This window comes from Lutra lutra, chromosome 10, assembly GCF_902655055.1.
Source record: "Lutra lutra chromosome 10, mLutLut1.2, whole genome shotgun sequence".
NCBI lineage: Eukaryota > Metazoa > Chordata > Mammalia > Carnivora > Mustelidae > Lutra > Lutra lutra.
Genome location: NC_062287.1, coordinates 105,676,327 through 105,692,928, shown reverse-complemented (window position 1 = coordinate 105,692,928; position 16,602 = coordinate 105,676,327). Strand labels below are relative to the sequence as shown.

The 16,602-nt window shown below is 52.3% G+C and overlaps 1 protein-coding gene across 2 annotated transcripts; it reads left to right on the top strand.

Moving 5' to 3' along the window:
• The first annotated feature begins 118 nt into the window (after positions 1–118).
• Positions 119–15,540, top strand: GANAB (glucosidase II alpha subunit). 2 transcript variants are annotated; one of them, XM_047691270.1, is made up of 25 exons: positions 119–227; positions 2,887–2,991; positions 3,134–3,242; positions 3,488–3,615; positions 5,461–5,640; positions 6,114–6,179; positions 6,984–7,053; positions 7,222–7,309; positions 7,397–7,493; positions 7,952–8,132; positions 8,742–8,895; positions 9,108–9,343; positions 9,426–9,552; positions 9,658–9,737; positions 10,195–10,338; positions 10,434–10,530; positions 10,857–10,958; positions 11,126–11,369; positions 12,999–13,063; positions 13,257–13,333; positions 13,442–13,516; positions 13,688–13,801; positions 13,923–14,035; positions 14,187–14,287; positions 14,427–15,540. In XM_047691270.1, exons 1-25 carry the CDS (start codon positions 190–192, stop codon positions 14,534–14,536), a joined length of 2,901 nt encoding a protein of 966 aa, XP_047547226.1. In that variant the 5' UTR covers positions 119–189; the 3' UTR covers positions 14,537–15,540. The 2 variants fall into 2 exon arrangements, with proteins under 2 accessions (XP_047547226.1, XP_047547227.1); XM_047691271.1 differs by lacking the exon at positions 6,114–6,179.
• The last annotated feature ends 1,062 nt before the right edge of the window (positions 15,541–16,602 follow it).

Below are 16,602 nucleotides of genomic sequence, written 5' to 3'. Positions count from 1 at the left end.
CCCGCAAGCCACGCCCTTGGACCCGCCAGACGCGGGCGTTTATTGTGTGCGCTCTGCCAATGGGACAGCTCCCCGGCCGCTCTCTGGTCGGGCCAATCAGAAGGCCGGAAGGGGCGGGCACTAAGGTACGTGTCTCAGCGCGCGCGGGGGGAGGAGAGGCTCGGGGTCAAGGAGCAAACCCGGCACAAGATGGCGGCGGTAGCGGCAGTGGCGGCGCGTAGGAGGCGGTGAGGAGCCCGGAACCCGGGGGCACGCCCGGGACGCCCCCAGGCCCCCCAAACCCCATATCTCTTCTTCCTGGGAGTCCTCCTGAGACTCTGTTACCCCCCCGGCCTCGTGAGCACCTTTTGTCCCTCTGGAGGTGGCCTCAGTCTCCCCCGGTTTCCTCGCGGTAGATCCGCGCGGTGCTGGGGGCCCCTGCTTCTGGGGCACCCAGCTCCAGCCCGGCGGCTCATGAGGGCCGCAACCGTTCGCTCTTCTTGGCCTTGGCTGCTCTCAGCCGCCCCCCTCCCTTGGCGGCTCGCGGCGGTTAACTCTGCCGCCTCCTTCCTGCAGTGTGCGGGGCTATCCGGGCGGGGACTAGACGCGACAGGGCCTCTGGGAACGCAGCCCACTGTCCTTCGGGCCCCTCATCCGGGAAACACCGCGGAATGCTGTCCCGCCTGCACTACCCTTCTTGCCCTATGCGCCCCCCACCCCCACCCCAGAGCCCCGGACCCTGCCCTGCCCTTGTCTTCACATGGACACCAACCCTAGCTTTTTCGGTGTTCACGGTCGCTGGGCACGGCTGGGGCAGGATCCCGTAAGTTCACGGTCTCTCTGGATGATGGTGCTCAAACACAACATGGCAATTGAATGTTTTGGTCTGCGCTCTCGAGTTTCTATTACCGAAAAAAACGGTTCGAAACAATCACCAACGCCACAAAGCGTTTACCTGGACATAACGGATGTACTGGGGTGGGAGAGGCATGTCCTGTGACCAGCAGTGAAAAAAAAGATTGGACTGTAAACTCACCTCTCTGAAGTCTGTGATCTGAAACAATAAACGGGTGCACCTTATCCTGCGGCTCATTCCTGACTTTGGCTTGTGACCACCTCTTGCTCTGGGGCATTCGAGGCATTCCTGAGTTCCTAGGGCCTTCCAACAGGTCACTTCTGAAAGATCTTTTAGAAATCCTAACCTCATTGGCATTTCCCCCAAGCCCATTGCACAGGTTGTGTAACTAGAACTCCAGAGGGTATTTAACTCACTTTACTTCTGATTACTGCCGCTTTGGGCAGGTGGACATGGGGTCAGTGGTTCAGGGTACCTGCTGCCATCACTCCTCAGGACCTGGGCCACAAGCTTAGCTGTTGAGTTTTTTGGTAGCATTTCTTCTTTTGATTCTTATTATTCCTGCTTGGCCTATCAAAAGACAGTGCCTGGTGTTCTCACTTTTCTGTGTGTCCTGCATTGCTTTTCACATTCTTCTGGAACTGAAGGACTATGTTCTGCCATCTCCTTTCTGGTGATTTTCCTTACCTTTAGCTGTCAAACAGATTGAGGCTAATGCTGGATACAATGTATATATAGTCTTTAGTTACTTTGTTAACACTTTGCAAAGTTTTAAGATTTTAAGAGAAGCCTGTGTTTGTTTTCTCTTCCTATTTGGGACACACACTTAAGAGTGTGCTCCTGGACAACCCACATTTGTCACTGGAAAAGCATGTTTAAAATGCAGATTCCGCCCCGGGATTTGGGAATCTACATTTACTAAACACTGCAGCTAATTCTTAACAGTGAAGTTTGAGGACCTCTGTTTAGGATTTACTGAGAATGGATGAACATGCCTTTCAAACTAACTTGCTTAAATAGGCCAATTAGTCCTTTGTTGGTCATTTGATAGGACGTTGGGGGAAGTGACAGTTTGTGGTAACCTTGGGGTAATGGTCCTCAATGAGGCAGGCCCTGCTGGTAGGTGGTGTGCTGTATTGTGTATCATGAAGTACTTGGGCCCCAGAGTCAGGCGGAGCTGAGTTCGATCCCACTTTCAGCCCTTATTAGCAGTTTAGTTTTGGATGGATTATTGAACCTTTTATGCTTCAATTTTCCCATCTGGGTAAAACTCTAACCTTACATTCACTAAGTAAACAATGAAAGAAATGAAAAAGAGGTAGTGTGTATCAAGAAGAAGTTTTGAATGATGGTTGTCCATTAGTATTGTTTGAAGCGATTTTAAAAACATGCCCAGGCCCCTGTTTGTGTCCGTTCGATCAGAATCTCTGGGATGAGACTGATACTTTTAAAAACTTCAGGGAGAGTTGAAAACTGAGGATATAGGCAGTTAGTCTGATCTCTGGGGATATGTTAGGACTCAATACATGTGGCTATGGTTACCCAGTAGTGGTGACTGACTTTGAAGATCTAGGAGCAGGATGTCAAGGGTGCTAGGGATATTGGGATTCTAGGTATTCTAGCTGACCACAGGCCAGCTGAGGGTACATCTTTAACTTTTCCACCGTAGCTCCACCTAATGCCTTGCCCGTGGAAAGGCATGGCTGGCTTTGTTTCTCTGTTCCTCACATGGGGCCATCACTTCCCCTGGGAGCAGCTGTTACTGCTCCTTTCCTCTGAGAAGCTGATGTAACTAGAGTCAATACCAGGGCCTCTGAAGGCCAAAGATCCTGTGTCCACTTCCTCTGCCTTTTGAAGGGAAGGTGTGAGCGAGCCAACTCCTCAGGCTTGACACTTCACCCCATGTCCACGCTGCCTTCTCTTCTGTTTAACCAGACTCCTTATATTTCTCCCCCTTTAGGGTTGTGGTGGGAAGGGGCCTTTCCCTGTGAAGGTGGGGCCTTTTCTGACCTCTGTGCTGATTGTTCCCTCTTTGTCTTTTTCCTCCCTAGGTCTGGGGCAGCTTTGGTACTGGCTTGTGTAGGGGTCTGCCTGGGAGTTACCCTTGCTGTGGATAGAAGCAACTTTAAGACCTGTGAAGAGAGTTCCTTCTGCAAGTATGATATTTCTTAGAGAGTGGGGTGGAAAATAGGGTACTGTGGGAGGTGCTGTGCCAGGTGAGGGGTAGCCTGGGGACACTGCAGGTGGTAGAGGGACCAAGGAACATTGGGGAACCTTCCTTCCCATTTCACTTGGCAGGAGGCAACGAAGCATACGGCCAGGCCTTTCTCCATACCGAGCCTTGCTGGACTCTCTACAGCTTGGTCCCGATGCCCTCACAGTCCGTCTGATCAACGAGGTCACCAAGGTCAGGGAAGAAAAGGAGGAGTCTGGTGGGGGTGGGGAAATGCTTGCTAAGGGGTAATTTGTCAGAGGTGAACCTATAGCCAACATCCTGTCCCAGCCATCTTGGGATTTTGTGAGGAATTCAGATCTCAGATCCCTTAGGTGAGGGGCTAGAAGGAGGAGACCCCCTCAGGAGGGAGTGGGTTCAGAGGGCATTCTGTGGTGTGGCCCTCTCCCTTCTCCAGATCCAAACCTCTACCCCCACAGGTAGTGCTGGTGCTGGAGCTCCAGGGGCTTCAAAAGAACATGACGCGAATAAGGATTGATGAGCTGGAGCCCCGGCGGCCCCGATACCGGGTGTCAGATGTATTGGTGGCTGACCCCCCCACATCTCGGTAAATTTTTCTTGAGAAACCTATGCATTTCCACGGTCCTTTTCTCCTTCCTGATGAATCTTTATTGGCTGATTTTTTTTCCCCCCCACTTTGGGATAGCAGCTCTCTAGTATCCTGGTCACTCTCCTAACCTTGCTCTGTTACTCCCTTAGTTTCATGCGTTTTCTTTTCTGCCCTTTTTCTTCTTTCATTGCGCAGACAGATACTGCTTCCAGCTTTGTGCCAGGCCTGGGCTAGGGGCTGGTGATGCAAAAGTAAATAAACAAGGCCCCAGAGGCCCCAGATCTTGCCTTCCGGTGTCAGTGTCTGTGTGGTTGGTTCCTCCCGTCCTTTCCCTTCCCCTAATTTTTCTCCTTTTCTTTCTTTTTCTTCAGATAGTTTTGATACAGTTCCGCAAATTCTTGAGTCCCTACACAGTGTCATAATGAGTATTCCATGCATGGGGTTCTCTCTCTCTCTCTCTCTTTTAAGTTTATTTATTTATTTATTTTTTAGTAATCTCTGTACCCGACGTGGGGCTCAAACCCAGCAGCCCCGAGGTCAAGAGTCGCATGCTCTGCCAGCTGAGCCAGCCCAGGGCCCCATGCATGGCTCTCTATTAAGTACTTAATTTAGAATATGATATGATAAACCTTCCTGTATACCCTTTACCCAACCCAATCATATACTTCTCACTATCATGTGGCCCTGACTGCCCCCAGAGGTGATTGTTATTCTAAAGTTATCATTCACTTGTCTTTTTTTTTTTTTTTTTTTAAGATTTTTATTTATTTATTTGACAGAGATCACAAGTAGGCAGAGAGAGCAGGGGCTCCCCGCTGCGCAGAGAGCCCGGTGTGGGGCTTGATCCCAGGACCCTGGGATCATGACCCAAGCCGAAGGCAGAGGATTAACCCACTGAGCCACCCATGTGCCCCTGATAATTTTTTAAAAGATTTTATTTATTTGACAGAAAGAGAGAGGACAAGCAGGGGGAGCTGCAGGCATAGGGAGAGGGAGAAGCAGGCTCCCTGCTGAGCAGGGAGCCTGATGTGGGGCTCAATCCCAGGACCTAGGGATCATGACCTGAGCCGAAGACAGAGGCTTAACTGACTGAGCCACCCAGGCACCCCTCTAAGTTGTGTTTAAATAATTCTTCTCTATTTCAAGGTCATAAAAATATTTATATTTTTTTCTAAGTATCTTACTTTAGGGATGCCTAGCTGGCTCAGTCCTTAGAACATGTGACTCTTGTTCTCAGGGTCATGGGTTTGAGCCCCATGTTGGGTGTAGAGATTACTTAAAAAAGAAAAAAAAGGGGCGCCTGGGTGGCTCAGTGGGTTAAGGCCTCTGCCTTTGGCTCAGGTCCTAGTCTCAGGGTCTTGGGATCGAGCTGGCATCCGGCTCTCTGCTCAGCAGGGAGCCTGCTTCCTCCTCTCTCTCTGCCTGCCTCTCTGTGTACTTGTGGTCTCTGTCAGGTAAATAAATAAAATCTTAAAAAGTTAAAAAAATCTTACTTTAAAATGCTAAGTCATAATCTGTCTGGAGTAGTTACTTATATCTGATATGAGGTAGGAATTTGGTACCATTTTTTTCCTAATCGAAATTTATTTTTCTCATTTCTCTGTTGAATAGTCCTCCTGTCCTCACCCAACTGCCATGCTATCTCTGTTACATTTCGAAGTTCTAAGTATGCTTGGGTCCACTGCCAGGCTCTTCTTCGTTCCTTTGGTGAATCTGTCTGCCCCTGGCACTGTCCCCACACCAACTGTAGCTCTTAGCAGTCCCCCTCCCCACCGTCTGAAAGTGTCATCACTACTCTTGGCTCTTTGTGCTTCTTTTTATCCTTTTCGATCTCTTTCCCAGGCTTTCTGTCTCTGGCCGTGATGAAAACAGTGTGGAGCTCACCGTGGCTGAGGGACCCTATAAAATCATCTTGACAGCACGGCCATTCCGCCTGGACCTGTTAGAGGACCGCAGTCTTCTGCTTAGTGTCAATGCCCGAGGACTCTTGGATTTTGAGCACCAGAGGGCTCCCAGGGTCCCGTGAGTACAGGGGTTGGGACTGGAGAGGACCTAGTAGGCCAGGGCCCAGGGGTGTGGTGGATTTGGCACTGGGTCCCTGGGAGGAGACAGGGTGGCAGGACCGCCAGGTAGGGGCCGGGGCTGAGGCTGGGAGAAGCTGCTGTCAGGGAGGGTAGGAAGCAGACCCAGGTCGCGGTTTTCTCCGTTTCCTGTACAGACCAGGAGGCAAGTCACCTTTGTCCCTGAGCTGTACCCTGGGCACCACCTCTGGGAGGCCTGCCTGGGTCTGCCTTTCCCTCTTCCCCTTTTCACACCATCACATTTCCCAGGTTTATTTTCTTCCTTTTTGTTTTGTTTTGTTTTGTTTTGTTTCTTTTCTGCCCCATCCCCCCATCTCTGGAAGTTTGTCGACTGAAACTCACTTTTATGTTTCTGTTTTTGTGTTGGTTTTGTGCCTCCTTTTCCCCTTTCCTACCCATTTCCTCCTGCCCCAGTTTCTCGGATAAAGTTAGTCTCACGCTCGGTAGCATTTGGGATAAGATCAAGAACCTTTTCTCTAGGTAAATCCATGGCCACTGGTACTGTATCTGTTCCTCTGCCCTTACCCACCCTTCACTCTGGCCCCCAGGGGAAGGTGCCCCAGACCTTTCTATACCCTGCCCTTCACTCACCCTTCTTTCTCCAGATACATGGTATCTGGTCCCTGGTCCCCTGTCTGGGAGCCCCCTGGGAGAAGGAAGATGAAATGCTGGAAGTCCTTAAGGAATGTAGGGAGCTTCTTGATTTGTGATGGGGTGGAGAGATGCTGCCCAATGCTGGGGTTTCTGGCTCTTAGTGGGGGTGCACTGAGGCTCTAGGTGGAACTGCTTGCCAGCTGCCCTTGAAAACATTCTTCGGCAGAACCTCTTGTTTGAGTCCCTGCATATATCTGTAGAGGCTTGACTGTGGTATGACCCACTTGCCTTTGTAAAACCCTGGTGTCCGGCCAAGAGGCTGAGGTCCAGTGAGAGTCGTTGGGGCCAGGTTCTCTCAGAGGCTGCAGAGCCAGCACTGGCATTCCCAGTCCAGGCACTTGAACCATCCCGCCTGTCTCTTCTGGAACGCAGGCAGAGGCTGGGGATTGAGTCCTGTGTGTGGCAGGCACCTCCTGGTGGCATTAATCATTTCCCTTTCTCATTTCTCTCCCCGTCCTTTGCATATTGATCTGCTCACTGGGGTCCCTTGCCAAGCTTTAACATTCAGTCCCTTCCTCCAATGCCTTCGTTCCTTTGGACCCTTGGCTCTCTATTCCCTTACCCCTCCTTCCACTAGCCCCTCGTCCCTGCCCCCTCTGGATTGGAGCAGACAGCTCTCCTACCTTCCAGGCAAGGATCAAAAGACCCAGCGGAGGGCGGTGGGGCCCAGCCGGAGGAAGCACCTGGGGATGGTGACAAGGCAAGTCAGTGGGCTGGGTTGTTGGGCACAGGGCTGGCTGGGAGGTTGGAAGGGAAAGGCCCACAGGAAACTTGAGCTCAGTCTCCCCATTGGGGATGGGATTTAGAAGAGGGTGGGGGAAGAGAGAGCTAGTGTGTGATTGGAGATACTCTGCTTTCCTCCTCACAGCCAGAGGAGACCCAGGGGAAGGCAGAGAAAGATGAGCCAGGAGCCTGGGAGGAGACATTCAAAACTCACTCTGACAGCAAGCCATATGGTGAGGGACTGGGAGAGCCTTGGGCAGGGTTGCAAGGACTCCTTGTCAAACAGAAGCTCTGGAGCCCATCTTTTGCTTTCCTTCCAGGCCCCACGTCTGTGGGTTTAGACTTCTCTCTGCCAGGCATGGAGCATGTGTATGGGATCCCTGAGCATGCAGACAACCTGAGGTTAAAGGTCACTGAGTGAGTCCCATGGTGACATCAAGAAGTGGGGGCGGGAAAGAGGGGTTGGACTTTAGGGCTACGGAGTGGTATCCATACAGTTTGGATGCTCCAGACAAGCATGGATCACTTCCTGTGGCCAGATCACCTTTGGTGATCAGAAAATTCTCCTTTGAGGGGCGCCGGGGTGGCTCAGTTGGTTAAGCATCTGCTTTCGGCTTAGGTCGTGATCCCAGCATCCTGGGATGGAGCCCCACATCAGGCTTTCTGCTCAGTAGGGACTCTTCTTCTCCCTCTTCCTTTGCCCCTCCCCTTTGCTTATGCACACTCTCCCTCAGAAATAAAACCTTAAATAAAGAAAAATTCTTGTTTGAGAAAGGTTTGAGAAAGGGCAGGGGGCCAATTCTTAGCACTCTGTATCTGTGGGGTGGAGGTTGTGGGTGCCACAGCCTAGGGCCAGTCTGTCTGTCTGCCTGCAGGGGTGGGGAGCCATATCGCCTCTACAATTTGGATGTATTCCAGTATGAGCTCTACAACCCCATGGCCCTGTATGGGTCTGTGCCTGTGCTTCTGGCACACAGCCCTCATCGGGACCTGGGCATCTTCTGGCTCAATGCCGCGGAGACCTGGGTTGACATATCATCCAACACCGCAGGGAAGGTGAGCACGCAGGCGGGGAGCAGTAAGAGAGCAGCACATGTTCAGGCCTGAGACAGTGGGTGTGCTAGGGGAATTTACTTTGAAGAGGCTGGCGGGAGGCTCCTGGGGATCCCTGTTTAGGGACTGGGTGGGAGAAGGGGCCCTGAGTCTTGGGAGCAGCATTTGAGTTCCCTGGCCCTTCCCAGAAAACACATGCTTGTGGAGAAGGTATTGCTCCTTCTGCATTTATTGTCAGTGCATTTGTTAGTATATTTGTCATGTACTAGACACTCCGGTAGGTGCTGGGGATATATTGCTCTTGGGGTAGGAAATGTTCTCACTCTCAGGGTGGAAGACAGATGTTAACACAGGTGAGAAGGCGGGGTGAGTTCCGCAGGGGTAAGTGTTGAGAAGGAGATGCAGCGGTCACGTGGTGGGGACGGAGACAGTGCTGTTTTAGATGGCGTTTTCCAGAAAAGTTTCCCCGCGGAGATGATCTCTAATCTCAGCCCAGAGTGACTCCTTAGGACCCCGCTGTGTGAGGACTCTGAAGAGAACACTGCTGCTTTGTCTCTGCGTCAGGGACGAAGAGGGTGGGTGTCAGATCTGTGTGTCTGGTCTCTTCTGTAGACCCTGTTTGGGAAAATGCTAGACTACCTGCAAGGCTCCGGGGAGACCCCGCAGACAGATGTCCGCTGGATGTCGGAGAGCGGCATCATTGATGTCTTCCTGCTGCTCGGGCCCTCTGCCTTTGATGTGTTCCGGCAGTATGCCAGTCTCACAGGTATGTGCGTCCCCTCTCTGCCAGCCTGCAGCCTCCTCTGCTGGCCCTGTCTTCTTGAGAGGATGACTCCACTTTTCAAAAGTTCTGTGCCTCAGCCTACTTACTAGCCCAGCACCCTTCACACTCTCTTTCATCGACAAGCCTCCCTTCCTTTCTGGGTGTTCCAGTGACCCAGGTTGGGCCTGACCCCACTGTGACCCCCGTGCCTGCAGGGACCCAGGCATTGCCCCCGCTCTTCTCCCTCGGCTACCACCAGAGCCGCTGGAACTACCGGGATGAGGCCGATGTGTTGGAAGTTGATCAGGGCTTTGATGACCACAACCTGCCTTGCGATGTCATTTGGCTGGACATCGAGCATGCTGATGGCAAGCGGTACTTCACCTGGGACCCCAGCCGTTTCCCCCAACCCCTTACCATGCTGGAACACTTGGCCTCCAAGAGGCGGAAGGTAAGAGGGCTGTGGCCGTGCTCGGTCTCCTCAGGCACAGCGGCCCTGGAGAGCTCTGAGCATCCCTGTTCCTTGCCTGCAGCTGGTGGCCATTGTGGACCCCCACATCAAGGTGGATTCTGGCTACCGTGTACATGAAGAGTTGCAGAGCCGGGGTCTGTATGTTAAAACCCGGGATGGCTCTGACTACGAGGGCTGGTGCTGGCCAGGTAGGTGGGCCCAGAATTGAGGGAGAGGCTGTTGTGAGACCAGGAAGGTAGGATGGCCACCATTGTGCCCCATGGAGGTTGACAGCTACCCTTAACTTGTCCTAGGTGCCGCTGGTTATCCTGATTTTACCAATCCTACGATGAGGGCCTGGTGGGCCAACATGTTCAGCTTTGACAACTATGAGGTACGGCAGCCCCTCCTCTACCTGCATCCGTCATTCCCACCCCACCTCCTTGAGACCGTCATTCTCTGCCGGCCAGCCCTGCTCTGGTTGGTTCTCTGTTTTGCTTTGTGTTTTTTTAAAGATGTATTTATTAGAGAGAGAGTGCGTGTGGGAGTTGGGGGTTGGGGAAGGGACAGAGGGAGAAGGAAGGAAGCAGACTCCCCGCTGAGGCCAGAGCCTAACACCAGACTTGACCCCCACCACCCTGAGATCATGACCTGAGCCAATACCAAGAGTTGGTGCTTAACTGACTGAGCCCCCAGGCGCCCCTGGCTGCTTGTATTTTTCAGGAGGCCTTCTTGTTCCTCGTCAGACCCTGAGAAATACTTTTTGGATTCCTAGGCGTGCTCTGCTCTCACAGTTTGTCTTTTTCCTCTTCTCTGTCCTTCTGTCCCCATTTTCCGCCTCGTGTACCTAGGGCTCAGCTCCCAACCTCTATGTCTGGAATGACATGAACGAACCATCTGTGTTCAATGGTCCTGAGGTTACTATGCTTAAGGATGCCCAGCATTATGGGGGCTGGGAGCACCGAGACGTCCATAACATCTATGGCTTCTACGTGGTAAGAGGCCGAGCAAGAAGAGCCTGAGGGCTGGGGAATGGACATGACAGCAGGCTTTTAGTCCTCACTACCCTTCCTCTCCTGTCTCCATCCAGCACATGGCAACGGCAGACGGGCTGGTGCTGCGCTCTGGGGGCCTGGAGCGCCCCTTTGTCCTAAGCAGGGCTTTCTTCGCGGGCTCCCAGCGCTTTGGTAAGATTTGGAGAATAGAGCTGTGACAGAGGGGGTGTGAAGGGCAGATCGGAGGAGTGGTGCACCAAGGCCTGGTTCTCTGAGAAATCTGTCCATGCGGCTGTCTGAGAGCAGCTGGCTGCCCTCTCCCCCACCCCCGCACCTGCGCACTTTAAGGGGATCCGGGGCGGGGGGGTCCAGTCCCCTTTCAAGTGCTGTTGTGAATTCTGCCATCTTGGGTAGGGCCCTGAGGGTCCTAGAACAGAGGTGGCAGGTCAGAGGAGTCGGCTGTAGGAAAAGCGGAGCTCCCCGCTGCTTGCAACCTCCATCGCCCTCCTCTTCCTTAGGAGCTGTGTGGACTGGGGACAACACTGCTGAGTGGGACCATTTGAAGATCTCTATTCCTATGTGTCTCAGCTTGGGGCTGGTGGGACTTTCCTTCTGTGGAGGTGAGAGGGGGCGGAATTGGGGGTCTTGGTTTGGTGGGAGAGGAGCCAGGTAGAGGGCACAGAACCCAGGCGTGAACAGAGAGAGCTGAGAGTCTAGGTTGGGGCCTGGGGGAGCTCCTTAGGTAGCAGCCCTCTTTGCCAACCTGTTTCCCCCTCCCCTCTCCCAGCGGACGTGGGCGGTTTCTTCAAAAATCCAGAACCAGAGCTGCTTGTGCGCTGGTACCAGATGGGTGCCTACCAGCCATTCTTCCGGGCCCATGCACACTTGGACACTGGGCGGCGGGAGCCCTGGCTCTTACCAGCTCAGTACCATGACATCGTCCGAGATGCCTTGGGCCAGCGATACTCCTTGCTGCCCTTCTGGTACACCCTCTTCTATCAGGCCCATCGTGAAGGCATTCCTGTCATGAGGTGAGGCAGTCAGCTGCGTCTGTGTGGAGTGGGTTGAGGTGGCTGAGGGACAGTGGGGATTGGGCTCCATCTCTGGGCCTCTTTCACCACTCACTGGGGCCTCGTAAAGGAAGGAAATTCTAGTTTCAAGGTCAAGAGTAAGAAGAAACTAATGGGATGAGTGGCAGTAAACATTGCTGGGCATCGTTCATCACTATCCCCAGTGCCTGAAACAGGGCCGACAAGTATCCTTCCATCCTTGGGAGTAAAACAGGCAGACATGTACACAAATAGGTAAATAAGAAAATTGCCAGCAGTGATAGGCTCTTTGAATAGGGTAATGGAATTTGGTTCTACCCATAGCTTTTTTAAGAAGAAGGACATGTGAGTGGCACCTGGGTGGCTTGTTGGGTTAAGAACCTGACTTTTGATCTCAGCTCAGGTCTTGATCTCAGGGTCATGAGTTGAAGCCCCATGTCGGGCTCCACGCTGGGTGTGGGGTCTTCTTAAAAAAAGGGTTAGGGGAAGGGCATGGGAGGTGAGGTCTGACCAGTGAGGTAGATGGACTTTTGTGATCTGGCGGAGGAAAATCCCAGCACAGGAGACGTCAGGTGCAGACATTCTAAAGTGGAAATGAGTTTGTTGTGTTCCAGGGATAGAAAGACCAGTGTGACTCAGGGTAAGGAACCAGAGGGAGAGGTAGGACATGACCTAGGAGACGAAAATTCGATGTGATCCAGGATGATGCAATGGCTACTGGAAAGTTGCTGTGTGGAATAGTTTCAGGAGGGGGCAGGGGAGGAGGAGGCAAGGAGATGGGTGAGGAAGTTCAATGACCAAGGGTAGGTTGCATAGCTAAGGCCTACGGCACAGTTGGGCTGTCTGGCTGCAGACTCCTGGCTTGTACTTTTTTTTTTTTTTTTTTTTTTTTTTTAAGATTTTTTTTATTTATTTATTTGACAGAGAGAGAGCACAAGCAGGCAGAGAGGCAGGCAGAGAGAGAGAGGGAGAAGCAGGCTTCCCGCCGAGGAGAGAGCCCGATGCGGGGCTCGATCCCAGGACCCTGAGATCATGACCTGAGCCGAAGGCAGCGGCTTAACCCACTGAGCCACCCAGGCGCCCCTTTTTTTTTTTTTTTTTTTTAAGATTTTGTTTGTTTATTTGACAGAGATCACAAGTAGGCAGAGAAGCAGGCAGAGAGCAAGGAGGAAGCAAGTCCCCCTGCTGAGCAGAAAGCCCGATGTGGGGCTCGATCCCAGGACCCTGGGATCATGATCCGAGCCGAAGGCAGAGGCTTTATTTTTTTTTAAAAGATATTTATCTATCTATCTATCTATCTATCTATCAATCAATCAGACAGAGATCACAAGTAGGCGGAGAGGCAGGCAGAGAGAGAGGGGGAAGTAGGCTCCCTGCTGAGCAGAGAGCCCGATGCGGGGCTCGATCCCAGGACCTGAGATCATGACCTGAGCCGAAGGCAGGGGTTTTAACCCACTGAGCCACCCAGGCGCCCCAAGGCTGAGGCTTTAACCCACTGAGCCACCCAGGCGCCCCACCCTGTGCCATTCTCCTCTTCGGTTCCTGGGGTAGCATCTTTGACCTCTACCAAGACAGCAGGTGTCTTCCCTTCTTGTCTTGCTTCCTTCCTAGGCCCCTGTGGGTGCATTATCCTCAGGATGTGACCACCTTCAGTATAGATGATCAGTTCCTGCTTGGTGAGAAATGGAGGGGACCGTTGCTGGTGGGTTGGGATAGGGCTGAGAAGAAGTAAGCCCCTGTGGGAGAGGTCTATGGGTGCCCAGGGAGGGAGGAGTGAGTGAAGCCGGTGGCACAAGACAGCAGGTGTTTTGGTCCTCCCTACCTGGGAACTGGTCCCCTCAGTTCACAGCGGATTCTGGTGTGTTTTAGGGGATGCATTATTGGTTCACCCTGTATCAGACTCCGGGGCTCATGGCGTGCAGGTGTATCTGCCTGGCCAAGGGGAGGTGAGTTAAGGAAGAAAGGGCGTGGTGGGGAAAGGTGGTGAAGGGCAAGGAGAGTAAATAGAATGGGGGCCCTATGCAGTGACCTAGTATGTCTTCTGCCATCCTTAGGTGTGGTATGACATTCAGAGCTACCAGAAGCATTATGGTCCCCAGACCCTGTACCTACCTGTAACCCTGAGCACTGTGAGTACGCCTGGCCAAGCTGCCAGCTCCGTCTGCCTGTCGGTTTCCAGAAGGGGAGAGTGTGTGCTTTGGGGTCTGGTACCTAAGTGAGAACAGATGGGCAAGAGCAAAAGACACTGCTGGGCCCAAGCCTGGACAGCAGGGCAGCTTCTTCCCCTGTTCTCGCCCTAGATCCCTGTGTTCCAGCGTGGAGGGACAATTATCCCTCGGTGGATGCGAGTGCGGCGCTCTTCTGACTGCATGAAGGATGACCCCATCACCCTTTTCGTTGCTCTCAGTCCCCAGGTGAGTGCGTGGGCAGGGAGCCCCTCAGCCCTCTGCCTGCCTCCCTGGGATTCAGTCCCCCGGGGAGTGCCCCTCCTTCCCCCTGGGGCTCAGGCTCTTGCCTATCCCATTTCCTGCTCAGGGTACAGCCCAAGGAGAGCTCTTTCTAGATGATGGGCACACATTCAATTATCAGACTCGCCAGGAGTTCCTGCTGCGTCGGTTCTCATTCTCTGGCAACAGCCTGGTCTCCAGGTAATGAAGCGCTCATTCGTCTGTGGTAGCCTCGGGGATGCTCACAGTGCCCTGTGCTCTTTTCTTAAATATGATCCTGCTCTTGGGTCTCATCCTTCCTTCGGCTCTGACATCTTTCTCCCTGACTGGCATCTGTTTTTGTTCCCTCTAGCTCAGCAGACCCCAAAGGCCACTTTGAGACACCAATCTGGATTGAGCGAGTGGTGATAATAGGGGCGGGAAAGCCAGCAGCCGTGGTACTCCAGACAAAAGGTGAGGGTGAGACTAGCCCCCAGGTTGGGGAAAGAGGGGAAGTAGGGGCAGGGCTGGGGACACCTTGCCTGTGGGAAAATAGTTGCTGTGCCATAGCTGTTGCTGTGACCATGGAACGCTTTCTTCTTTATCCTGACAGGATCTCCTGAAAGCCGCCTGTCCTTCCAGCATGACCCTGAGACCTCGGTATTGGTCCTGCGCAAGCCTGGCGTCAACGTGGCATCTGACTGGAGTATTCACCTGCGATAACGCAAGGGCTGTTGGGGGGTGGGAGGGGCGCAGTGGTGATGAGAGTTCTTCTTCCTTCTGCCTTGGAGTTTGACCCTCCCCAGACTTCACCTTTCTTATCTGAAGACTCAGATTCTGCCAACATCTGGGCAGGATGAGAAGCTGTCCCTGGGCTCTGAATTCCTCCTGTGACCTCCTGACCTCTGCCACCCTGCTGACGACAAGTCTCGCATCACCTCCCAACAGTCTGTTGCTGTAACTGGAGCACATTCACCTGTGAAGACCTGGGGACCATGAGGCCCTTGCTTTCCCTTCTTTTTCCTTTCTTTTGGGGGCTCTGAATCTCCTCTAGACCCTCTTCATTCATACCTCTTGATGGTGTTGATGCCATTTCTTGGAAGAACAGGAGGGCAGTGAGCTCTAGGGTTCCTTTTCTCCTTCCTCTTCCCTTCCCACCAAACTGCTTTTCCTCCTTTTGTTTCTTTCTCCTGCTGCTTCTCTGTCAGCCCTCCCCTTTTTATGCCCCACTGATACACTGGGACCACCCCTTACCTGATAAGGGATGAATGGATCAAAGGAGTGAGGTTGCTAGAGAACATACTCTTCACTGTTGCCCCAACCTTTCCTCTCCCTGATTGCTTCTAGAGCTGCTGCAGTTCTGATGGGGGCAGTTCTATCCCCCCTGTCCCTTGGGGGAAAGAAGTTTCCACTCTTCCTTAAGAGGGGATGGGCATTAAACTTCTTTTGTCCCCGTTTTGTCCCCTTTGGGGGGCATTCAAGATGGAGAAATTGGTTGTGGTTTCATCGAATCACGGTCACCTGTATTTATTGCTGGGAGAAGACTGAGGGTGGGGGGTGATGATCATGTGTGCCCAGGGTTGGCCTGAAGCCCTGGGTGGGGGGGTGGGGGAGGACTAACTAGGGGACAAGGGGGAATATTTGTGGCAATTTTTTTAACTTCCTCTTGGCCCCCAGCTGTGACAGGTTTTGATAAAAGGAGAAACAATAAAAAGATAAACCATAAATACTGTTGGTGTCTGGATTCTGGTTCTGGCCTGAACCACAGATCCTTAGAAGCCTGAGGGCCTGACGTTTTCATCTAACATCAGCATAAGCCTCATCAGTTCAGCAAAATGAATGAGTGCAAGTCTTCCTTAATTTGCTAGATGCCAGTATTTTCATAGAGGAGTCCAGCAAGCTCATCAGATTTTAGTAGGCCTAGTTAATAGTGGTGACCAGAGCTAATGGGGTCCTTGAATAGAAACAGCTTTATAGTCATGTTCTCATGCAAAAGGCTACTTTTCCTTAGCATCCCTTTTTAATAAAAACTCTCTATTGTTTCAGTGACAAGAAATAAATTTCTCCATTTTGGAGACTACCAGTTTTAGAGATTTATTGTACCAGAAACAAGAAGGTTGTGGGTTTTTTTGTTTTTTTTTTTTTTTTTTTTTTTTTTTTTTTTTTTTTAGGGAAAATGGCTGCTCAGGAAGGCTCGTGCCTTTGAGTAGTTAAGGGATGTGTTCATGCAATTCTCAATTCAAATATTGCCAGTTTCCCAGGAGGTAGTGCATGCCTTGGCACCCCGCTCCTAACCCCCATCCCCCATACACCGTGACCCCTGTTGTCAACTGTGTAGGAAACGTGCGTTAAAGGGAACTACAGATTTTGGAGACCGGTATCTAGAAGGGCCATAGAAAACTGCTTAGTGACAATTCGTAGTTTTTGTCAACCTTGGTTACTTGTCCGTAAAATGGGGACAATGCCACCTATCTCAGCATTAGACTGAGAAATGCAATGCGTGAGAGACACCCAGAGCACAGGCCTGGCACGTGAGAAGTCGTAGATTTCGTTCATTCGTGTAACAAGCATTTATAGAACTGTTACTGGGTTCTGTGTCTGGTAAGTGAATGAATGGAAATCAGGAGGAAATCCGGGCACAGGGACTGGAGTTCAAGGGGAAGGGCTCAAGAGTCGCTCCCACTGCCCGCCACGCGAGCTTGCCACGCCGGATGTGACGTCACCCACTCCCGTGGTTCCCAGAACCAGGCTGTGGGACCGGAAATTAACCCGAGGGGCGGGGTGCAGAC

Bases quoted from the DNA above. Each gene is read 5' to 3' on its own strand.
- GANAB (XM_047691270.1), top strand. From the start codon at position 190: ATGGCGGCGGTAGCGGCAGTGGCGGCGCGTAGGAGGCG. The intron at 13,064-13,256 runs GTGAGAAATGGA...GGTGTGTTTTAG, and splicing joins AGATGATCAGTTCCTGCTTG to GGGATGCATTATTGGTTCAC. The intron at 13,517-13,687 runs GTGAGTACGCCT...TTCTCGCCCTAG, and splicing joins TACCTGTAACCCTGAGCACT to ATCCCTGTGTTCCAGCGTGG.